This window comes from Nomascus leucogenys, chromosome 11 (assembly GCF_006542625.1).
Source record: "Nomascus leucogenys isolate Asia chromosome 11, Asia_NLE_v1, whole genome shotgun sequence".
Classification (NCBI taxonomy): Eukaryota; Metazoa; Chordata; class Mammalia; order Primates; family Hylobatidae; genus Nomascus; species Nomascus leucogenys.
The window spans coordinates 100951684-100977119 of NC_044391.1; the positions used below are offsets into that span (position 1 = coordinate 100951684).

The 25436-nt window shown below is 41.6% G+C and overlaps 1 protein-coding gene across 1 annotated transcript in view; it reads left to right on the forward strand.

Moving 5' to 3' along the window:
• USP13 (ubiquitin specific peptidase 13) overlaps positions 1 to 25436 on the forward strand; it is a 132893-nt gene that overhangs the window by 96526 nt on the left and 10931 nt on the right. Inside the window, exons 14-19 of the mRNA XM_030822852.1 lie at positions 3946 to 4034; positions 6713 to 6835; positions 9038 to 9064; positions 12838 to 12981; positions 15713 to 15879; positions 17636 to 17789. Of these exons, the coding sequence (XP_030678712.1) occupies positions 3946 to 4034; positions 6713 to 6835; positions 9038 to 9064; positions 12838 to 12981; positions 15713 to 15879; positions 17636 to 17789 (704 nt within the window). The remainder of the gene's footprint in view (positions 1 to 3945; positions 4035 to 6712; positions 6836 to 9037; positions 9065 to 12837; positions 12982 to 15712; positions 15880 to 17635; positions 17790 to 25436) is intronic.

Consider the following 25436-nt stretch of genomic DNA (forward strand, 5'->3'; position numbering starts at 1 on the left):
CTAATTCCTGCCCTCAGATAGCTCACAGATAAAGAGCTGAGAGGGAGAGACTTTTACTTACCCATTATCATTTATAAAGATAAAAGCATAGTGTGGGGTTGCAGAGCACAGAGTCTAGGCAGATGCCCAGTGTTTGAATGCCCAATCTAGAACTTATTGGTATGCGACGACCTTGGCCAAGTGATCTCACTGCCATAAGCCCGGCTTCCCTATCTGTAAACTGGGGATAATAATGGTACTTTCTTTACAGGTTTGGGGTAAGGATTAAGTGAGATAAGCCATATAAAGTGCTTCACACAGGGAAAATATAGGATGGAATTGTTATTTCTGTTATCTTTATCTTCCTTTTTTTGTCTTTGGTGATATAATTTGAGTGTGGTGGATTGATGATCATATTTTCACCAAGTAGACAGGGGAAGATTATGGTTTTTTTAGTTGTTAGGTTTTCAATACTGTAGACATCTTAATGTCTTAATGTCAGGAAGAGGTACAATTTATGTTTCTTTCTCAATAAAATCTTTATCGTATTTTTGCCTTAATTGTGATTTAGCGAATAATCAATATATTTTAAATAATGTTAACAGGTTGTTAACAACAACACAATATTGTTGTTGGGACATATTCTAAGCACTTTATATGTCCTAAATCATTTAATTCCCATAACTGCTCTTTGAAGAAATTTGCTGTCTGTCTAGATCTCTTTGAATGATTTACATTCTAATGATCTTTATTAAAAACATATCATTTTCCAAGAAATATTTTAATTCCAGAAATTAATTTTAGAAATAAAAGAATAAGCTGAGCGTGATTTATAACTTTGCTAGATTTAACTAACTTGATGTCCCCAAACTGCAATAAATGAATGCAAAGCATAACTTTTGAGATTGATTTGAACAGATATATATTGAACAGCTACTACATGTGAGTGATTCAACTTGAGACCCTATAGAGGTTACAAAGATGAATAAAGAATGTTTTACCCCATAGGGCAAATATTATGTGAACACCATCTAAATCACTTTCTGGTACTTTTAGGTTGGCAGCTACCCATAACACAGTGATGTGTTAAATTCTCCCTGTCCCGACCTGGAGTTATTCCACTACCCTATGATGGTATTACAGCTGACACCCCACTTAGATACTGACCACAGAGCAGCTTCAAGGGTCTCAGGGATCCTGAGTCATATTTTGGAACTTATTGGTTTACCAATGTCTTTTGGTTGATTTCACTGTTATGTATTTTCCAGATCTTAAGCTAATGTGGTAGGAAGAGGAGGTAAGAAAAAGAACATTTTTACATTAAAATATCATGGCCGGGTGCAGTGGCTCACATCTGTAATCCCAGCACTTTGGGAGGCCGAGGTAGGTGGATCACCTGAGGTTAGGAGTTTGAGACCAGCCTGGCCAACATGGTGAAACCCCATCTCTACTAAAAATACAAAAATTAGCTGGGCGTGGTGGCAGGCGCCTGTAATCCCAGCTACTCAGGAGGCTGAGGCAGGAGAATCACTTGAATCCGGGAGGCAGAGGTTGCAGTGACCCGAGATTACGCCGTTGCACTCCAGCCTGTGCAACAAGAGCAAAACTCTGTCTCAAAAAAATATATATATACACATATATACATACGCATGTGTATATACACACACATGTATATACATGTATATATACACACACGTATATATATATGTGTATATATATGTGTGTGTGTGTATATATATATATGTATATATAAAATACCAGACGGAGTTTGTTGTTTTTTGGTGCAGTTGAGGACTTGGTGACATTTAAATAAGAATAATGTTTATTACTGCTTCTCAGAAGATAGAAAAACCTAATTAGAGGTAATATATAATTTCTGGAGAGTGAGCCTGGCTAATAGTAGATTAGTTGCTTGGGATGATAAAGCTCCTGTTTTCTGAATTGCCTTTACTCTTCTACCAACTTTGTAATGGAGAATTTGAGATACAGGGAATTTAAATGACTTGCCTGGGGGTAAAATACAGATAAGTGACAGTTCAATTCAGCATCCAAGGCTTTATAGCTTTTACCTCTTTCATGACAAAATAATCATGCTAATTCCTTAGGTATATACAATACTTTCTAGTGTGCCAAGCGGTTTCACATCATTTCATGAACATTGCACGGCCTGGCAGGTAGACATGATTAGTAAGTCCATTTTGTAGATTGATCAGGGAGGGTCAGTGGTTTGCCCAGATTTGGAGTGAATGAAGTGGCATTTTCAAGACCCACATCCCTATCGTTTGTTTTTTGCCTCGTGTTCTGTCCCTGTGCTGTGCCTTTTCTCTGACACTAGGGGGCAGCAATACATTTGCATTTGTTTTCTAAATTCTGGGAAGATGCATTACAAATAGAAGGCGATGGCTCAGCTTGTAATCCCAGCACTTTGGGAGGCCGAGGCGGGCGGATCACGAGGTCAGGAGATCGAGACCACAGTGTAAACCCCGTCTCTACTAAAAATACAAAAAATTAGCTGGGCGTGGTGGCGGGCGCCTGTAGTCCCAGCTACTCGGAGAGGCTGAGGCAGGAGAATGGCGTGAACCCGGGAGGCGGAGCTTGCAGTGAGCCGAGATTGCGCCACTGCACTCCAGCCTGGGTGACAGGGCGAGACTCTGTCTCAAAAAAAAAAACAAAAAACAAAAAACAAAAAAATAGAAGGCGATGACTTAGATTTGAAAAGTGGAATAGGGGAGGATATTCTAGAATTTTTTATTTTAAAAGGTATGTGTAATACCTACAAACAGCTCATTTTCTTTTTTACATATACCTACCACACCCACATTGACTACAAATAGAAATGGTTGTTGAAAACAAGATGATAAATGTGGAGTGAATGAGCTGGAACTAGGGTATGAATTTGGTGTACAGGTTGAACAGTCTGTGTATAAAATTTCCAAATCTATGCCCAGGAAATTGAGCCTTTCTGAAAGTTTGAAGAGGATTCAAGATACTGGTAATGTGTATTAATTTTAAACTTCAAGGCCCAGATTCAGATGCTTTGGATACTTATCCCATAATATGTCTAGCCCTAGGATCCATGTGGCCATGGATTAAGTACTGCAGTATTTTAATGAGGCCCTGGCATTTCCAATAGTCAACCTCAACCAAAGTTTCAGTAAGCCCTTCATCTGCCAACTCTGTGCTATGAGACAGTGACTCTGTGTGGAAGTGGAAGTGGAGGTGGAGGTGTTTCAGGATCACCTGGGGAGCCTTTTCAAACCCCACATACGTATACACCATGCATGCATGCTGTAAACAGTTAAAAATATGTATACTAAATTCTAGCAAGGATTTCAGAAAAAACAAATGGTTGAAAAGCACTCTTCAGAAAGATAAAACACCACAGCAAAGTAAAAGTAACAATTTTGAAACAGGCCCAAAAGCATTCTTTTTTTTTTTTTTTTTTGAGACGGAGTCTCACTCTGTTGCCCAGGCTGGAGTCCAGTGGCATGATCTCAGTTCACTGCATCCTTCGCCTCCGGGGTTCAAGTGACTCTCCTGCCTTAGCCTCCTGAGTGGGGATTACAGGTGTGTCCCACCACGCCTGGCTAAATTTTGTATTTTTAGTAGAGATGGGATTTCACCATGTTGGCCAGGCTGGTCTTGAACTCCTGACCTCAGGTGATCTGCCCACCTCGGCCTCCCAAAGTGCTGAGATTACAGGCGTGAGCCACCGTGCCCACCCAAAAGCATTCTTAAACGATAACATTCTACATTAAACATTTTCTTCTTGTGAAGAGGCCAGGACAAATGAGCAGGGGAGAGCGAATGTGTGTCCACTTGCATGTCTGTGTTTGCATGTTCCTCCTCTTCAGTTCAGCCATTGGAATGGCCAGGTGTGCCTCAGACAAAGTTGATATGCTTTTTGAACTGTATTCGTAATTCTTATTGCCTTGTTTCATTGATATATCCCCTTGTGTTTCCCAGAACATCTCGCTTTGCTTCATTCCCTGAATACTTGGTAGTGCAGATAAAGAAGTTCACTTTTGGTCTTGACTGGGTTCCCAAAAAATTTGGTAGGTATCTTTTGCATGCTTTCGCTTAAAACATCAAATGAGCCATTTAAACAACATGGCATGTGAAAGAGCCCATGTAGTTGGCTGCCACAAACAGTTCCATTTCATTCTTCCATCATTCTCACCTTTCTGTTTTGAATCAGAGTATATGATAAGAACTGACAATAAAAATTGCCACCTGCTTACCCACCCCTCCAGTTATGGTTTCTGGAATGACCAAATTCTAAGAGTGTAAACAGAATCCTCACATTGTCAAATAAACAGTGCTTTCCAAACTTTAATGTGCATATGAATTACCTGGGATCTTGATTAAAATGCAGATGCAGATTGGGCAGGTCTGGAGTGGGCCTGCGATTCTGTGTTTCTAACAAGCTCCCACGTGATGCTGATGCTGTTGGTCCTACTGATGCTGTTGGTGCTGCTGGTCCACAGACCACACTTTGAGCAGCCAGTGGTTGAAGATGCAGTCTCCTCTCAGCATCTCTCCTCTGCCTCTGAGCAGGCAGGTGTGGCTGATGACATTCACTTAATAAAGCAGAAAAAGCCAGTTGCATTAGACAGTAAAACAAAAGGATGTGATTTTGGTTTCATGAAGCTTTCTTTATGCTAATTTTTAAAGTTCCTGACCATTGTTAGAGGTTAATTTTCCAGACAATACATAAAAGCCTTTCTCCAGCATTATAATCTAATACAAAGGGCGTTACCAAGTTGTCCTCAGTGGTGTAGAAGAATGTACAGTTTCTCAAGCAAGTACCTTGGACTCTTTGCCAGTCTTTTAAAGTTTTTATGTTTTTAAGTACTTAAGAAAAAACCCAACTCAATCTTACGCTGGTTAACTAAGCACTCGCCTGAAGGGGATAGGAAAAAAGGATGTAGAATCTGCTGGAGTGATTTCCTAGAGACCTCCAGCACTAACAGTTACACAGCACTTTTTTGCCACGTGAAATTGTGCTGGGCTGTTACTGATCCTGCAGGAGATCCTCCCTTTTCCTGGCAGAATAGTTTTGTGAGCAGGGGAAGGCAGAGGGCAGGATGCTGACCACTCAGCTTTTCTTCCGTGGACCTGAAAAGTACCTGAGAGAAAAAACTTTCTTGCTCTGAAGGCTTTGAATTGCCTTGGAAATAGTTTGCTTATTTTCTTTGTCCTTGGAATTTCTGTAAAGGAATACAAAATTTGAATAATATTTCATCGACTTGCTGAATTTTAAGGAACCTCAAAATTTTCTTCAATGAACCTGAATTTTTCTCATAAGGAGCAGTTGCATTGATTTTGTTGGTCAGTTTTTATGTTTGGTTTTGCTGCCCCCTGAAATTTAAATTTGCTTTTTTACACTAAGCTTTGTTCTTTGGGTTGTTTTAAAGTAGGATTTATGAACCTGGTTTCATAACTGATTTTGGGGATAGTATTTTCAGGTTGTTTGCTAGCCCAAAAGGTGTATCCTGTACCAACATTTGAACCCATTTTTCATTATTATCATCTGAATATGTGCAGCACTAAATCTTGACAGGCTATTAGTCTGACAGATTTTGTATTTGAATAAGTCAACACAATAACAGAGCCAAGAAGTTAAAAAAAGTGCTGTAAAGATAATACACTTGAGATTCAATTAATTTCTTTAAAACTTCATTATTTATTCAATACATTAGTTACAATATCCACAGTACCCATTATGATCTGAGAATGGGTTGCATCATCAAATGGGGTTGGCAAACTCAAATGCCTAAAAAGGACAGGGTAATAATCTAAATGAAAGAACTGGGCTGAGTATAGGAAGCTTGTAGCTAGCTATCTTGGCCTCGCTTGGGTGTTCCCACTTTAAATAAAGAGATGAACTAGAAAAACTGCCATGAGACTCAGAGTAGCACAAATATGAGGGAGCAACAAGGAGCAGTGGGGTCTGTGTCAGACTAACATTGCACCATTGTCTAGGGTAGAAACTGGAGATCAGCTCCAGATGGTTGTTACATATGAGAATATGCTACAGCTTTATGCTTTTCAAAATAAGCTGGAAATCTGGATTTTACCTTAAATCTTCTGATTTAAACATTGGAATTTGTTGTCCACACTTTTTTTTTTTTTTTTTTTTTTTTTTTGAGGCGGAGTCTCGCTCTGTCACCCAGGCTGGAGTGCAGTAGCGCGATCTTGGCTCACTGCAAGCTCCACCTCCCGGGTTCACGCCATTCTCCTGCCTCAGCCTCTCCGAGTAGCTGGGACTACAGACGCCCGCCACCACGCCCGGCTAATTTTTTTGTATTTTTAGTAGAGACGGGGTTTCACCGTGGTATCGATCTCCTGACCTCGTGATCCGCGCGCCTCGGCCTCCCAAAGTGCTGGGATTACAAGCGTGAGCCACCGCGCCCGGCCTTGTCCACACTTTTAAAATATCAAACAGATTGTGTCTGGGCCACACATGGTCTATGGGCTGCCAGTTTGTGACCTCAGGCTTGACTGATTTGCTCTTGTTTGGTGTGAAATCCTGCCACGCACTGTATTTTCTCCCTGGGTTCTCCACTAATATCTGATTAGTCTTCATGAACCTGCTGGTCGAGCGACATTCTAGAGAACTGAAAAACATCCCTTAGCTCTGTCTAGACGCATGCATGTAGAGTTATAGTGCTGGTATTATAATAAGGTGATTATGGAGAGTCCAGTGGATATAATCTCTCTCATTTTGCAGATGTTTCTATTGATATGCCAGACCTACTTGATATCAACCATCTCCGAGCCAGGGGGTTACAGCCAGGAGAGGAAGAACTTCCAGACATCAGCCCCCCCATAGTCATTCCTGATGACTCGAAAGGTACCATCTCCTGCCAGGAGAATATGCTCTACCTTCCCACCCTGTTCTATAGGAACAGTCTCTTTCTTCCACCACTGTGTTGCTGCTACCACCGCCACCCACTGGGGGTCTAGCTGCCTTGCTGTGATATAACCCACCACTGACACACAGAAGGGAGGCATGGCTGCAACGGGAAACATAAAATAGACATTGTAAGAGGCACAGACCCATCATGTGTGGTTGAAATGGACAGTTTTTTTCTGTAGGCTCTTAGTCTAGGGAAGCTGTGCCATTCTTGGGAGTACCTTTGGACAACCTAAAGGGGAAATTGAACAGCGCGGGTTGGTTTTAAAAACTGTGACGGCATCTCACCTCCCCAGCTTTGTTACTGCTTCATAGAAAGGAAGAGGTTTGAGTTTCTCTTTGACTCTGTGACCCCGTCACTGGTCATTGTTCAGAATACATAACTTTTTTTTTTTTTTTGAGGTGGAGCCTTGCTCTGTTGCCCAGACTAGAGTGCAGTGGCACGATCTCAGCTCACTGCAACCTCCACCTCCTGGGTTCAAGCAATTCTCCTGCCTCAGCCTCCCGAGTTGCTGGGACTACAGGTGTGTGCCACCATGCCCGCTTAATTTTTTTTTTTTTTTTGTATTATTAGTAGCGATGGGGTTTCGCCTTGTGAGCGAGGATAGTCTCAATCTCCTGACCTCATGATCTGCCTGCCTTGGCCTCCCAAAGTGTTGGGATTACAGGCATGAGCCACCATGCCCAGCCTCATAACTTTTTAATGGAAAAGGATATGCCAAAAATAGTTGTCTCACCTTTGTGGATTCAAAAACTGTGTCAGAAAAATCTTGGTTTAATTATTAGCTCAGTTATCCTGATGAAATCAGTTTCATTCTGGCTTTGTTTGCTCACCTGTTTACTGTTCATCTTCCTAATGAGTAAATTAACTCATAATGACAGAGCACTCTGGGACCCTCTACTAAAGGTTTTCCTTCAGTTAAACAGTGAAGGTGACCATGGTCAGGTATAAAGGAAGGGTAAGATGAGTCTAGAAGGAGCAAGATAGGATTCAGATAGGCATCTGTATTATGTTGTTCTCTAATGCTGGGTCAAATGCTAAATTATAGAGAAAGAGTAGAGAAGGGACATTCTAGGTCACGTAGTACAGATGGTTCATTAAAGGGGTTAAAGAAGGATCAGCACGGGCATCAGATAAATACAAGATGGTTTATTAGTACTGCTCCAGCTCCCTTTGATGTTCATAATAGAATCTTTGGTTTGTAGTTATACAGAGCTCTTAGAAATACAGAGAGAGGGCCAGGCGCGGTGGCTCACGCCTGTAATCCCAGCACTTGGGGAGGCCAAGGCAGGCAGATCACGAAGTCAGGAGATTGAGACCATCCTGGCCAACATGGTGAAATCTCGTCTCTACTAAAAATACAAAAATTAACTGGGCGTGGCTGCACGTGCCTGTAATCCCAGCTACTCGGGAGGCTGAGGCAGGAGAATCACTTGAACCAGGGAGTCGGAGGTTGCAGTGAGCCGAGATTGTGCCACTGCATTCCAGCCTGGAGGCAGAGCGAGACTCTGTCTCAAAAAAAAAAAAAAAAAAAAGAAATACAGAGAGAGGCCGGGCGTGGTGGTGCATGCCTGTAATCCCAGCATTTTGGGAGGCTGAGGTGGGAGGATCACTTGAGCCCAGGAATTTGAAACCAGCCTGGTCAGCATAGTGAGACACTGTCTCTACAAAAAATAAAAAATTTAGAAGTTTGCCAGGTGTGGTGACTGGTGACATGTGCCTGTAGTTCCAGCTACTCAGGAGGCTGAGCCAGGAGGATCACCTGAGCCTAGGAGGTCGAGTCTGCAGTGAACCATGATTGCTGTACCACCTTCTGGGTCTGGGTGACAGAGTGAGACCCTGTCTCCAAAAAAAAATTTTTTTTAAAGAAGAAATAATAGAGAGATAATAGGGAAATAGTGGTTTGTTTGGATATTAATCAAAGCATCATGTTTTAACCAACCTAAATGCCTGAAAGCTATTACTTTCTCTTATTACTGAGGCTGGGGTGGTCTGTGTGTGGTTGAGGGACTGACAACAGTGTGTGGGCCCCAGGAGTGGGGAGGGCATTGGGAATGCCCTGGATCAATGGGTTTTCTTTTTCTAAAATTCCTCAACATGGTTTGGTCTCATTTTCTGTCCTCTCCCTTAATTTCCAGATCGCCTGATGAACCAATTGATAGACCGTATGTATCTTTAAAAATGTTTCTCAATGTCCTACGATTGTTATTAATCTGATGAATTTGTCTGTGAGAGTTCAGTAAAGAGGCATTGTTCTCTTTACACACTCTTCCCATCTGGGAAAAGCATGTGTGCAGCTTTTCCCAGGTGGGAACAACTCTGTGTCTGCTAGTCAGTGACACGCTAATCAGGTGGCCCGTGGGGCTCAGGAGAGTGACCATTAGCATGAAGCTAACTAGCCCTGGGTCAGAATCTTGGCCTGCCATTTATGACTGTGTGACCTGGAGTAATTTACTTACCTTCTCTGAGCCCCAGTTTCCTCATGTGTGAATGGGGCTAGCCATGCCCTTTCTTCCCTCTCTGGCCACTGAGTAGACGTCTTTGTGCAATGGTGGCACAGTGGTCAGTCACTTTTTCCTCTCCTGCTATCAGACACATAATGAAGACACACAGTTGACAGGACATGATAGTGTTAATTAATGCTCTCAAGGATATTAGTTTGATTGGATTCTTTGTTAATTTTATAGCCTTTTAGTTCCTAATCCTGTGGGAGTTGACACTCTTGGTTTTCTAGAAAGAATGTAAAAAATAAATGATAGACAATATTTAGATATTAACTAGGAGAAAGAGAAAGCATTTAACACTAGATACTCTAAATCTTTTGGTCTGTAAAGTCTTTCAAGACAGTAACTAATATTAATTTAGGAGTTTGAATCTTACACATTGAGAATGATTGATCATGTAGCTTAGACCTCCATGTTTCCTTTCTTGAGACAATTATGTTTTGCTGATTGTTAGAGGAGTAATTAGAGTCAGCAAGGGTCAGCCTGCCATGATCTTCACATGAGACCTGTAGGACAATGGGTAGCCTGGGACATACTATTCCCACTGTGAATAATCTAATTGTAATAGCCACTGCTAAAGTTTTTGAATGCTTACCATGGATCATTTAGCATAATATTGTTCCATAAATTCTTTCAACGGTCTACAGCTCTACTTTTTATGAAACAAGGTCCCAGATCTCATTGGGACAGGTCTACAACTCTACTTTTTATAAAAAAGGTCCCATATCATGGTAGGAAGGGCAAGGCAGGTGACATTTTAGAGAGGATCAAACTTCCTAGATCTAGGAAGTTTTGGAGACCCAAGACCTGGGACCAGAACTAGGGCTAGGAGTTACCTTGCTTCTCATGCCACTAGACTATCCTGGCATGTGAGAGGTTTGCTGATTGTGCCTGATGCTGTGGAGAGCTGGCCTGCAGGATCTCACTCCATGGGAATTGATGGGCATTTGGAATTCACTGTGCCAGAGGAGCCTGCCTCTGATGGTGAGAGCATGCAGCCATTTTTTAGTGTTGCTGGTTTGGCCATTTATTTCCTCCTGGATCTAAGCATGCTGTCTTACCAACAATCAGGAGAAAATAAAGCTATCTGTCATGAACTGACATTTGCATCCTATCTTTCTTTAAAAAATTTTTTTTTTGAGTTGGAGTCTTGCTCTGTCGCCCAGGCTGGAGTGCAGTGGCGCGGTCCCGGCTCACTGCAAGCTCCGCCTCCTGGGTTCACGCCATTCTCCTGCCTCAGCCTCCCGAGTAGCTGGGACTACAGGCGCCCGCCGCCACGACCGGCTCATTTTTTGTATTTTTAGTGCAGATGGGGTTTTACCGTGTTAGCCAGGAAGGTCTCAATCTCCTGACCTCGTGATCTGCCTGCCTCAGCCTCCCAAAGTGCTGGGATTACAGGCATGAGCCACTGTGGCCGGCCCTTAAAATTTTAAAAAGAATAACTTTATTTTCTCATTACAAAAGTAAAAAGTCGTTTAGAGACTATGGAGTAGCCAGAAGAATCATCCATGGTTCCACACCCATCTATAACCACTGTTGACATTTGGGGTATATCCTTCTATTCTTTATTGTGCCTGGCTCACTTTATTTTTCACAAAAATGGAATTATATATTTCTTTTTTTTTTTTGAGACGGAGTCTCACTCTGTCACCCAGGCTGGAGTACAGTGGCACAATCTCGGCTCACTGCAACCTCTGCCTCCTGGGTTCAAGCAATTCTTCTGTCTCAGCCTCCCGAGTAGCTGGGACTACAGGTGTGTGCCACCATGCCTGGCTAATTTTTTGTATTTTTAGTAGAGACAAGGTTTCACCATGTTGGCTAGGCTGGTCTCGAACTCCTGACCTCGTCATCTGCCTGCCTTGGCCTCCCAAAGTGTTGGGATTACAGGTGTGAGCCACCGCACCTGGCCAGAATTATGTATTTCTAGTCTAATATTATAAACATGTATGTTTGAGATTATATCTATACCTTATATCTTTTAAGACTAAAGTCTTAAAAGATGTTGAAAGGTGCTCTACAGAGTTTCATAGTTTCTTTACTGTAGGATTCTTTATTACAGAACTTTTGAGTCTTCACTGTGCTAATGCACATCATAAATTTCTAAGGAGAGGATAGACTATGTAGGTTTAAAAACTTATTTTGCCACAGAAACCCCGTTTTTGATTCAGTGGTTACATCTGTTAGAACACTAGGATCCTGTAGAACACAATTTGGGAATCACTGTTGTCCAACATCATTGTTTCTGAACATTTGACCTGGATAGGATGTTCTGTGTATCTTCCTTGTAAGAGAGCACTTTAGTAAATGCATTTTTTTTTTTTTTTTTTTGAGATGGAGTCTCACTCTGTCACCAGGTTGGAGTGCAGTGGTACGATCTCAGCCCACTGCAACCTCTGCCTCTGGGGTTCAAGCGATTCTCCTGCCTCAGCCTCCCGGGTAGCTGGGACTACAGGTGCATGCCACCATGCCCAGCTAACTTTTGTATTTTTAGTAGAGACAGGGTTTCACCAAGTTGGCCAGGATGGTCTCCATCTCTTGACCTTGTGATCCACCTGCCTCGGCCTCGAAAAGTGCTGGGATTACAGGCATGAGCCACTGCGCCTGCCTGGTAAATGCATTTTCAATACAAAATTTTTGTAGAACAGCTATCTCTCTTCTCAGTTCTTCTACTGTTTGACAGAAAATTGACAGAAGTTTTAGTAGGGTCCTCACGACATGGAAAACCCAAGGGATATATTTTATTTTCCAGTTTTTTCTCCTCTTTTGGTATAATTTGAGAACAGTGTGTATGTGTATGTATCCATACATACATACAGATTTACACACACATCTCTATCAATATCTATGTGTTATTAACACAAGAAAACAAAAGCCTCTGTATCTGAGCCCAAGTTACTTTGTAAAGCCATCTCTTAATGTTTTAAACTTGTATAATTCAAAAAGGAACTTTTTCCTTCTATACTTAACATTTGCACTCTCCATTTCCCAGAGCTGCTTGCTTCCTATGATTGCCAGATGTATTTATAGGCCTGCAGTAACTTTCCGTGAGGTTTAAGGAACAGGCTTTTACGGCTGTAGTTAGTGCTTTCTGTTCAAGTTTCAGTCATAGGAGAGGCTGCTGCAGAGGTCTTGAGAATGCTCTGAAATCGTTCTGGGAATACACTAAATCTCCCCATATGAAATTAGAGAATCGTTTTTCGTTGCTTGGATTGTCCAGGTAATTAACCTGGTTCCTATTTGGGTCAAAGATATAAGCTTAGCCCAAATAGCTTTAATATTTGTGTGGCTTAAAACTAAACAAAGTAAAACCATTATCTACACCCAACAAAATAGCACTTTCTTTGGGTAGCATGTGGATAAGAGAGTGAAGAGCAGCTAAGACAAGAAGCGACAGTTTCCTCTTTCACACTAGAATATCCTGTTGTGCTCTATAGCATCAGACATCGATGAGTCATCAGTGATGCAGCTGGCCGAGATGGGTTTCCCGCTGGAAGCATGTCGCAAGGCTGTGTACTTCACTGGAAATATGGGTGCCGAGGTGGCCTTCAACTGGATCATTGTTCACATGGAAGAGCCAGGTAGGTGGTGAGAAAATGGAATGGCTTTGGAGTCTGATGTGACCCTCAGTGATGCTGAGTCCTGGTCCTTCCAAGGCCCCTATGGATGTATCCCTAGAAAATGACTTTATAGTTTCTACTGCAGCAGAGGAGAAAGCCAGTCTTTGTCTTTTTTCTTCTTCTTTTTTTAAAAACAGCAGCTTTAGGCCGGGCGTGGTGGCTCATGCCTGTAATCCCAGCACTTTGGGAGGCCGAGGCGGGTGGATCATGAGGTCAAGAGATGAAGACCATCCTGGCCAACATAGTGAAACCCCGTCTCTACTAAAGATGCAAAAATTAGCTGGGCATGGTGGTGCATACCTGTAGTCCCAGCTACTCAGGAGGCTGAGGCAGGAGAATTGCTTGAACGCAGGAGGCGGAGGCTGCAGTGAGCCAAGATCGCACCACTGCACTCCGGCCTGAATGACAGAGCGAGACTCTGTCTCAAACAAACAAACAAACAAACCCCAAACAGCTTTATTGAGATATAATTCACCCCTTTAAAGTGTATAAGTCAGTGGCAAAAAGACCAATAGAAAGATATGGGATATACTTCTAACTAAGCGATGATGAAAATTTGAAATGGAAACATGGGCATGAAGAAATGGAGGATGTTTAGTTAGCTTTTTCTTTTATCTACTTTATTAAGCTATAATGTATATATTCATCTGTTTAAAGTGTACATTTCAATGGTTTTTCATAAATTCAGAGTTGTGCAACCATTACCACTATCATATTTTAGAACATTTTGTACCCTCCAAAAGAAATCTCATACATATTAACAGTCACTTCCCATTTTCCCACTCACCCCAGCCCCTGGCAACCACAAATCTGTTTTCTGGATCAAGGGATTTGCCTGTTTTGGACATTTCATATAAATGGAGTCATATAATATGAGGTCGTTTGTGTTTGTTTCTATCACTTAGCATAATGCTTTCAAGATTCATCTATGTTGTAGCATGTGTCAGTACTTCATTCCTTTTTATGGTAAAATAATAGTCTATTGGGTTGGGTCTGGTGGCTTACACCTGTAATCCCAGCACTTTGGGAGGCCAAGGCAGGAGGATCATTTGAGGTCAAGAGTTTGAGACCAGCCTGGCCAACATGGTGAAACCCTGTCTCTATTAAAAATGCAAAAATTGTCTGGGCATGGTGGTGGGCACCTGGAGTCTCAGCTACTTGGGAGACTGAGGCAGGAGAATTGCTTGAGCCCAGGAGATGGAGGTTGCAGTGAGCCGAGATCACGCCACTGCCCTCCAGCCTGGGCAACAGAGTGAGACTCCATCTAAAATAATAATAACAATACCAACAATAATAGTCTATTTTATGGATATATTATATTTTATCAATCTTTATCAGTTCATGGACATTTGGGTTATTTACATTTTTTGGCTTTTATGAACAATGCTGCTATAAACATTTTTGTACAAGTTTTTGTGTGGATGGACATTTATTTTTACTTCTCTTGAGTGGAATTGCCATGTCATATGGTAACTCTATATTTAACTTTTTGAGGAACTACCAAACTGTTTTACACAGTGGCTGAACCATTTTACATTTCCACCAGTAATGAATGTGAGTTCCAATTTCTCCATATCATCACTAACCCTTATTATTATCTTTTTTATCATACCCATCCCAGTGGGTATGAAGTGGTATCTTGTGGTTTTGGTTTGCATTTTCCTAATGACTAATGATGTTGAGCATCTTTTCATGTTTATTGACCGTTTGTATATCTTATTTGGAGATATGCCTATTCAAATTCTTTGCCCATTTCTAATGAAGTTATCCTTTTATTGAGTCCTAAGACTTCTTTTCAAATTCCAGATACAAGTTTCTGTGAGATATATGATTTGTGTTTTTCCCCCCATTCTGGTGTTTTTTCACTTTCTTGATGGTATCCATTGAAGCACAAAAATTTTTAATTTTGATGATGTCCAATTTATCTTTTTTTTTCTATTATCACTTGAGCTTTTTGTGTTGTAAATAAGAAACCATTGCCTAATCCAATGGCAAAAAGACTTACTCCTATGTTTTCTTCTAAGATTATCATAGTTTTAGCTCCTATATTTAGGTCAGTGATCCATTTTGAGTTAATTTTGTGTATGATGTTTGGTGAGGGTCTGACTTTATTCTTTTGTATGTGGATATCCAGTTGTCCCAGCATCATTTGTTGAAAATAATGTCCTTTCCCTACTGAATGGTCTTGTTGAAAATCAGTTAACCACAGGTATATGGTTTTATTTCTGGAATCTCAATTCTATTTGATTGATCCATATGTCTGCCTGTATACCAGTATCAGGCTTTTTTTTTTTTTTTTTTGAGACAGAGCCTTGCTCTGTTGCCCAGGCTGGAGTGCAGTGGTGCAATCTCAGCTCACTGCAACCTCCACCTCCTGGGTTCAAGTGATTCTTGTGCCTCAGCCTCCCAAGTAGCTGGATTACAGGTGTGCACCACCATGCCCTGCTGATTTTTGTATTTTTAGTAGAGACAGGATTTTGCAATGTTGGCCAGGCTGGCCACGAACTCCTGACCTGAGGTGGTCCACTCACCTTGGCCTCCCAAAGTGCTGGGATTACAGGCATGAGCCACCATGCCTGGCCCAGAGTGTCTTGATTATTATAACTTTGTAGAATCATGTTTTTCCTTGTTAGTGTTGTTTAAGGACAAAAAAAAAAAAAGGAAAAGACTTGGGTGTGGTTATTTTTCTCAGATTTTGCTGAGCCGCTGACCATGCCTGGTTATGGAGGGGCAGCTTCTGCTGGAGCCTCTGTTTTTGGTGCTTCTGGATTGGATAACCAACCTCCAGAGGAAATCGTAGCTATCATCACCTCCATGGGATTTCAGCGAAATCAGGCTATTCAGGCACTACGAGCAACGGTGAGCATGAGAGACTGTGTGTGTGTGTGTGTGTGTGTGTGTGTGTGTGTGTGTGTGTGTGTGAATTTATTTCTGTAGCAGTTGAGACTTTCCAATGTACTTTGATCATTTTGATTCACGTTTGATTCATCTAACTGTGAATCTCACCATAGCCCATAAAGATTTATTTGCATATTGTAAATATAAAGCTAAAATGAAGATTTTCACACAGAGAATTTAAGAATAAGGAGATAATAAACCTGGGGTAATATGAGCAAACTGAAAGAAACTTGATATCATCTTGAATGTTTGTTAACAGGAGGTCATAAATTTGACTTGGAGGCTGCTTGTGGCCCTAGAGGAAAGAGGGATGCATGAAATTCCATGTTCAGTAAGAAGTCCTTTAGGAGATAGAATGCTTTTCTGATACCAAGACCTTGGGTAAATGTCTCTTAAAAGTCCTCATAGAGGCCGGGCGCGGTGGCTCACGCTTGTAATCCCAGCACTAGTCCCAGCTACTCGGAGAGGCTGAGGCAGGAGAATGGCGTGAACCCGGGAGGCAGAGCTTGCAGTGAGCCGAGATCGCGCCACTGTACTCCAGCCTGGGCGACAGAGCGAGACTCCGTCTCAAAACAAACAAACAAACAAACAAACAAAAAAAAGTCCTCATAGAAAACCAAATGGCTCCTTGGAATTCTCTGCTGCTGTTTCTCTCTGCAGAAAGAGAAGGTTCTTCTGGTAGCCATGAACTTCTTGATACCAAGAAACAAGGGACCCTGAAACTACAGGGTAGACGATTCCCTTCTGCAGTGCTGGTATCTGTTTAATATTGAGGGAAAGTACTTAAAAAACAAAGCAAAACCCATCCTTCCTGGTCACACCATAATCCATTTTTGAGTAGATATCTGCTCTCAATTACTTCTTGCCTATCCTGATGGGGTGCCTGCTAGGATCCGTTGCTGAGCTCACAGTGGCTCTTGATTGTCTCATGAGGATGTGGCTAGGACAACCTGTCTCTCTTTAAGATGATTAAAATACCTCAACCAGAGTTTGTTTTACTTGGAGTACTTTCTTGTGCGCCGCTCATTTTATTTGCCTGACTGTTTCATTAGAGGTTCTATATCTATACAAATTCTTTAACTTGCCAGTGATATCACAAGCTGAGAAAGATGGAAATATTTTTATGGTCAATTAGTTTGAAGTACATGGAGTTCAGTTTAAACAATTACACTTAACTAATCAGTGTTATTGCCATTAATCAAGATATTAATCTTGTCTTTACTGGAATTCAAACATATTACCAACATTCCAGGAGAGAAGGCTCTAACATAGTACCACACCGGCGTCCCTCTATTGTTCAAAGTTATCTGCAGAAAATACAGTTGGTAGAGAAGGTAGTGTGTGCAATTAAAGTGGCTTTAAAAAGAGCTGCACTTAAACAAATGCCATACCCTTGGTTGTTCCACACCTATTATTATCAGCATCTTCCTGCAGAAAGGCTGAGCTAACATTGATAGAAGCTTTGGAATGCTGAACTGCTGCTTAGAACTGTTTTCCAGTGAATCCAATTACAGATGTCAGCTGGGAGACTTGCAGAATGCCATGCCAACTGAACATGCGTGTCATGCGGAGTCAGAGCTTCTTACTCAGTGGCACTTAGGACTAATTAATTCAGGCCTCCTTCCCTATCTGCTTGACATCTAGTTAAATGGTCAGGACATAGTGAGGCCTGAGGCTGTGTGCATTGTAAAAATGTGTGTTTCTTTTTTGTTGTTAGAATAATAACCTGGAAAGAGCACTGGATTGGATCTTTAGCCACCCCGAGTTTGAAGAAGACAGTGATTTTGTGATTGAGATGGAGAATAATGCCAATGCAAACATTATTTCTGAGGCCAAGCCTGAAGGACCTAGAGTCAAGGATGGATCTGGAAGTAAGTTCTTGCCTTAGAGGCTGTCTGAGAAGTCAGGACTATACCTTCAGCTCATGCCCTTCCCTCCCACTACGACATAGTCAAGCCTTTGCCATCATTCAACAGTTAGCACAGATCCCATCTTCTTCGGTTTTTGTTTTTTTTTTTTTTTTTTTTTTTTTTGAGACAGAGTCTCACACTGTTGCCAAGCTGGTGTGCTATGGTGCGATCTCGGCTCACTGCAACCTCCGCCTCCCAGGTTCAAGCCATTCTCCTGCTTCAGCCTCCCGAGTAGCTAGGATTACAGGCATGCGCCAGCACACCCAGCTAATTTTTGTATTTTTAGTAGAGATGGGGATTCACCATGTTGGCCTGGCTGGTCTCGATCTCCTGACTTTGTGATACGCCTGTCTCGGCCTCCCAAAGTGCTGGGATTACAGGCATGAGCCACCGCGCCTGGCCAGATCCCATCTTCTTAGAAATGGTACAGTTTGCCACTTTGTATAGGCCCCAGTGATCTGATAAAGTCATGTCAGAATCATGTTGCTTGGTCATATGTGTGCCTATGTTTAGGGCCAACTTTGATTTTGTCTGTTCCTTTGAGGTAAAATTTCTTCATGGACCATGGGAGCTTTTGTCTAAAAGAGAACATTTGTTTTCATGGTAGTGTTTTTTGAGTAGTAGCAAAGTGGTCTCATCCTTGATCATACCCTTACGCATACCAACTACTGATAATATCCCGAAGGGTTGTCTCAGGATGACAGGAAGAGGTGCCATAGGCCGTTGTTCTGCCTTTTAATAGGAAACATTTATGTATGTCACTATGTGCCAGGCACTGTTCTAAGCATGTTGCTTATCAACACTCATGTAATCCTCACTATAACTGATTTTACAGGTGAGAAAATAGAAGCACAGAGAGGTTGGGTACCGTGCCAAAGGCCACACAGCTCTTAAGAGATGGAACCAAGATTCAAACCCAGAATCCTTGTTCTTAACCATTGTGATATCCTGTTTCTTGGGCTGTCATTGCCTGTAGAATAACATTCAGGCTCTTTAGCTTGGCATTCAGCACCTCCTCCAGTCAGATCCCAGGCCACCTGGTCTCCCAGTGTCACTTCTATACTCCCTGTACCTGCAGCTGGGATGCCTGGGACTGTAGCCGCACTCTTAGCCTACTCAGCTGTCAACAACTCTCTTCTCACTTAACCTGCAGACTCAGATTAACCCCTATTTGTGAAATGAGCCTTCTCTCCTATCACTGCACACTAAAATTCTCATCATTATTTAGAACTTGGCCACAGATTCCATTTCTCTGGACTGCCTTCCTAGATCCTTGTCATAATCAGCTCATGCTTACCTCATATGCTAGTAATAATTATACCAGTATGAAAAATACTCCCATTTGTGCCATCTTTAATCCTCACAGTAACCTTATGAGGCATATACCATTATTATCCCCATTTTACAGGCGAAGAACCTGAGATAGAGAAGGTTAAGCAGTAGCTTGTCAAGGTCTCATAGCTAGTGATGGATAGAACCACAATTCCAGTGCTGCAGGCAGTCTGCCTCAGAGCCTGTGCCTGTAGCCACTGTAATGCATTGTTAGTTTTTTTTTTTTTTTTGGAGACAGAGTCTCACTCCATCACCCAGGCTGGAGTGCAGTGGCGCGATCTTGGCTCACTGCAACCTCCACCTCCCGGATTCAAGCGATTCTCCTGCCTCAGCCTCCCGAGTAGCTGGAATTACAGGCTCGGGCCACCACGCTCCATTGTTAGTTCTTCTGTTGTTGGAGGTATCAAGTTGATCTTGCAATAAAATTACTTCTGTAGGTATTTGTGTCTCCCATTTGACTAGGAGCTTGCCCAGGGCAGAGGCCATTTGGCTTTTATAAAACTCATGGTGTCTAGCATGGTGCTAGACACATAGAAAGTACTGAGTAAATAACAGTTGTATTTAACTAAATCTACTCTAGCAGCATTTGTTCCTATAATCATATAGTGGCAGATCTACTCATTAATGTTCTTTCCAGACCTAACATGTACATATTGATATAGAGCTAGAGATAGACGGTGGGAGGGACTGTCTTCTTTTTTTTTTTAATATAAAATAGGAATTTCATCACTGAAACTGTTTCAATGCCAACTGGATAAGAAAAGGATGAGATGTAGTTCTCCCAATTTCTGTACTCATTTAAAGTATCTGGTATTACTTTTCAGAAATTACTAGTTTGCCTAAAATATTTAAAGCTGTAACAGACAGGTTACTCAATAATGCATGAGCAGGATTTATCACGTATTACATGTCCATCAGTTCACTGCTTCATTGATTTTCCATAATGGACTTTTCCCTGGAGAGGATGAGTCCTTGCGGAAGGAATTAACCACAAGATGGGGCTGTTGTAAAGCTGCCAAGGTTTGGCTGCCGAGGGAAGGCGGGTCTGATCTTTAGGGTTTCCTTTCTTCTGATGGAGCTTGGAGGCAGCAGCCACTCTCTCACAGATGGTCAGTAATGATAAAGAACAGCCACATCATTTCCTCAGGGCTTACTCTACCTCAGAGTGATCTGTAGATATTCCTGCCACTGCTGGATTTTGAGGTGCATCCTTAAATAGGATGCTGCCAGGCACCCTTTAAGGCACTATGGGTCAAACCCAAGGGATTGAGGATGAGGGTAGCAAAGGAGCACTATGAGATGCACTTAGAAATCGCATGCAAGATATGCAGGATATAAAGGCAGTAGTAGATGAAACATTTAATTATGAAGACAGAAAAGCAGAAACCTGATTTGCCAAATACATTTTGAGTTTGATTTTACAGAACAACAAATGTTTTCAAAGTAGCTTCCCCAGCACTGTGCCTGGCCCATAGTGAATGATGAGCAAATAAACTGATTGAATGAAGAATTAAGTGAATGCCAGGAGGTAATAGACTTTGATAGCATTTTTGCTGCTTCCACAAAGTTCCATATAGAGGGGTTGGCAGTGTACTACTATGTTACATTGCATGAATCAAAGGGAGGGAAAAACATGACTTCCTGTACTTTACTATATTAGCACCCAAACTCATATTGTGAGTTGTTGCTTTCTTTTTCCTTTGTAAAAAAATTAACATTTATATTGAAGGATATATATTAATTTTAGCAACTTAAGAAAATATAGATATATGAAAAGACAAAATTAAAAATTACAATCCTACTCCCCGGCAATAATGATAAAATAATGTTTTGTTTATATTCTCTAGACCTTTTTAGACAAATGTATAAAAATGAATATAAATCCAAGGTTGTTTAAATATAACATTCTATTCTATACATTGCTATTTTGTGACTTGCTTTTCCTTTAATGTAATTAACATATGATTAACATGTCATGAGGCTATGATTAGGCTGTGAGTTATGTAGGTGTACATGTATATAAATCTATATTGTTGAACATATATTAACAATATTCTATTATAAACATGTACCATAATTTATATACCTAATTCTAGGTTAATTAGGTATCATTTAAATAAAAGACCACATTATTACAGAAAGAGTTTCAAATAATGAAGATATTTCCACATTCAGAAGATGACCACTATGATTTTTAAATAATGAGTTTTTTGTTTTTTTTTTTGAGACAGAGTCTCACTCTGTTCCCCAGGCTGGAGTGCAGTGGCATGATCTCGGCTCACTGCAACCTTCGCCTCCCAGATTCAAGTGATTCTCATGCCTCAGCCTCTCGAGTAACTGGGATTACAGGCGTGCACCATCATACCCAGCTAATTTTTTGTATTTTTAGTAGAGACGGAATTTCGCCATGTTGCCCAGGCTGGTTTCCAACTCCTGAGCTCAGGCAGTCTGCCCACCTCTGCCTCTCTAAGTGTTAGGATTACAGGTGTGAGCCGCTGTGCCTGGCCAAATAATGAGTTTCTTAAAGGATGAATTCAATTCACAGAAGTACAGCATATGCGTAATGTAATCCCTATCCAGGGAATAAAAGCTTGTTCAGCATTTTCCTCCTTCCATCCCTTCCTTCTTTCCTTCTTGTACTAAAAATAATATTGAGATAAACAGCGTTGGGCCTTCATTTGATTATTTGTTAAGGGTAAGTTTCTGGAAGGGAAGTTTGTGAGTGAAAAATACATATTTTTAAGGTTTTAATGCAGATTACCATCACATGACCCTCCACAAACACAGCAGGGGGCCACATCCTGGTCACATTGGTGACTCTCCTGTTTCCCCAGCCTTCCCCAGCAGTGCTTTTGGGTTGAGTGCTTTTTATATTTTTTGTATCTTTATTGCCTAGTTATTTTTCCTCTCGTGTTAACAGCTTCTTTATTTCCTTTGGCCAGTTTCCCACTTTTATTGAGGTTGTCAGCTTTCTTTTATTGATTTTTATGAGAGTTTCATGTACTGTAGATGAGTTTGGGAACACCTGATCACTTTACAATATTGAGTTTTTCTAGCCAGAAACATATGCTTCTCCTCTGATTTATTCGCCCCTTTTCTAACTCTTGCAAAGCTGTATGGTTTTCTTCATAAATATGCCGGGCATTTCTAGTTTAGTTATATCTCAAAATTACATTTTCACTGTTACTTATGAATACAAATTTTCCCCATTGTATATTAAACATTATTGCTGCTAAATTATATAAAGGTACCGATTTTGTAATTGGCCATTCTCTAGGGGTTTGACTGGCATTACATTAAATTTATGGGTTAACCTGGGAAGATGTGTGTTCTGTTTAGCTAGGTTGTTTAAATTCTCAAGTCATTTCTTTTTACTTTTTCTGGTTGGTGAATTGACTGAGATATTTGACTTGAGAATTTTTTTTTTTTTTTGAGATGGAGTCTCGCTCTGTCGCCAGGCTGGAGTGCAGTGGCGCCATCTCAGCTTACTGCAACCCCCGACTCCCTGGTTCAAGCTATTCTCCTGCCTCAGCCTCCCGAGTAGCTAGGATTACAGGCACGCGCCACCACACCCAGCTAATTTTTGTACTGCTTTTAGTAGAGATGGGGTTTCACCATGTTGGCCAGGATGGTCTCGATTTCCTGACCTTGTGATCCGCCTGCCTTGGCCTCCCAAAGTGCTGGGATTACAGGCCTGAGCCACTGCACCCAGCGGAGAATATTGAATACAATTAAAGGGTAGGGGTAATTGGTGTTTGACGAACCAAAACAAACAAAATAAAAACAACCTCAGTTTTCAGGGTTTTAAGTGGCAGGAAGTCCAAGACAAATCTGTCTAAGCAAAAAGGGAAATATTTTCTCATGAAAGCTGACAAGTCTGGGGGCACTGGGCTGCAGGCCTGCCGTGATTCGGGATCAAACCCTTTTAACTGGATGGGCCCCTTGGCTCTGCTTCCTCTAGGTTGGTTCCAGTCCCAGACAGGCTCTCCCTAATGGCACAAGATGGCTGCAGCACCTCCCACAACTATATCTTTCCAGGTTAAAATCTAGCCGAGTCTTGTCCCAGAGTTCTCAGCAAAGGTCCTGAGAGCCTGAGACTCTGTGAGACTCTGTCATGTGCCCTGTCCTACTCCAAGTCACTGAGGCAGGTTGATTCAGGCCTGCATTATGGCCCCACTCCTAGAACCTGAGGGTGCAGACATCTTCCATCCTCTCACCCGAGTGGAGAAGGGACAGGTTGATCTCCTTCAAGCACTGGTTCAAGTGTGGTTCGGACCAGTAGAATCACCTGAGAACTTGTTAGGACTTCTGTTGCCCCATTTCAGACCTGCTGAATTAGGAACTCTGGGCGAGGCCCAGTAATCTGTGTTTTAACAGGACATCCAGGTGATTCTGATGCAGCTTAAACTTGAGAATGACCGCCTTAAAAGCAGTGTTAGGTAACTGTTGCTTTAAGAAGGAGGGGCGTGGCTACTGGGACTTTGTCACACCAGGTTAACACTGAAATAATAAGGTAGGTGTTATGAAGTGGAAAAAAGCGATTATTACAAGGATAGGGATTAAAGAAGCACATGTATCAAATTTTTCCTTTTAGGAATATGTTAATTAAAAATCACTGTTTCCATTTTTCTGAATGAGGAAGTAATGCTATTGCATGAAACGATTATTTAAATGGCATCTAATTTGTTTAAAAAGGTTAGTGCTATTAACACTTGATGAAATAGTGGCTGTCATTTCCTGAATGCCTCCTCTGTGCCAGGCACTTCCTTGACCACTTTTCCTTCACTGCTTATAGGGAGGTATTCTGATGAGGAAGTGGTGACAAGCTGAGTGGTTTGCAAGTGGTAGAACCAGGTTAGAATTCAGGCCTGTTTGATTTTGAAGACTGTGCAGTTTTTCCTTTATCCCCGATTGAGTCATCTTATTTCACCTTTTGTGTTGGAATGGAGGCGAGAGTCTATTTTCTACCATGTTCTACACATTTTAGGGCTAGCACCTAACTTTCTGTTGAGTTTTTTAAAACTTCAAAGCTAGAAATCAGGCCGTCACTCTGACCTATCTGGGCTTCTGCTATGTGCAAAATCATTTCTGTTTTCATGTTTCACTTAATGAGCATTTAATTTTTCTTAAGAAAAGAACTCACTGATTGCCAATGAAATTAACATGTGATTAGACTGTGATTACTCAGAACCTGCTCTGGTTCCTTCAGCCACTTTGGTGTAATGGTTTAGATGTCTCCGATGCTGCTGAGATTTTCCAGCCAGGGAGCAGAGAGGCGTTCATTTGCATAACGCTGGGGTTCCTAAGGTGCTGAGCTCCCTGAGGAATGCCACCCAGAAGAGGATCTAGAGGGCAAAAGGTACAGCTCCCCAGGGAAGCTAAGCCCCAGTGGTCGACTTGAAAGTTACGTAGACTTACTTCATGCCGCTGATGCTAATTCTCCTCCCACTTAGCACTTGTTGTAGTTCCTAATTTTTTCAGCGGTGTTGTTGAAAGTTAAGAGGCAGCCACTCTTGAGTAAACTAATTTACACTGAAGGATAAATGATGGAGAACTATTAGACTTGGAAGGAAGTGTTTGCCTTTTGGAGCATCCGGCATTGTAACAGAGAGATTGGTAATTTTGAGCTGGCTAGGGTTGGTGGGGGAAGCAATTTGGAGACCCTTTACAATTCTGTTGCTATCAGCTGCCTTCCGATGTTATTGATTTACGTAGGTCTGTCTTCTCTTTTTGAGAATTCAGAAATTTCTGAAAGCTCCAAATACTCCTCCCTCCCACGCTGTTTTTTTCTCAGAGAGGGCATGAGGGAAATCAAGCTGTTGGAGAGATTGAACTTGTTGTATATTGCGCTTGATATACTTTGGATGTTTGTCCGCTCCAAATCTCATGTTGATATGCAAACCCCAATGTTGGAGGTGGGACCTGGTGGAAGGTGTTTGAGTCATGGGAGTGGATCCCTCATGAATACCTTGTGGGGGAAAAGCATATCCCAGATAAATGCCCAGATATTGGGTGCTTATGAGGCAAATGTTAGTAAGTTGGCAATTTTATTTCCCCCACTTTGTACAGGGGGAGTTAGAGATAGGCAATGACACAAATTAATCAAGTAAAGAGCATTGGATGAGAAACCAGTTTATCTCACCAGAGGACTACAGTGCCTCTGGGGTCTTGATAGTTATTTTAGGGAGTCTTTTGATGTCTCTGTGTTCTGAGCACTCTCTGTAGACTAAGAAATGCGTCATGCCCTGATGAGATACTGCTGCTTCATAAATATTT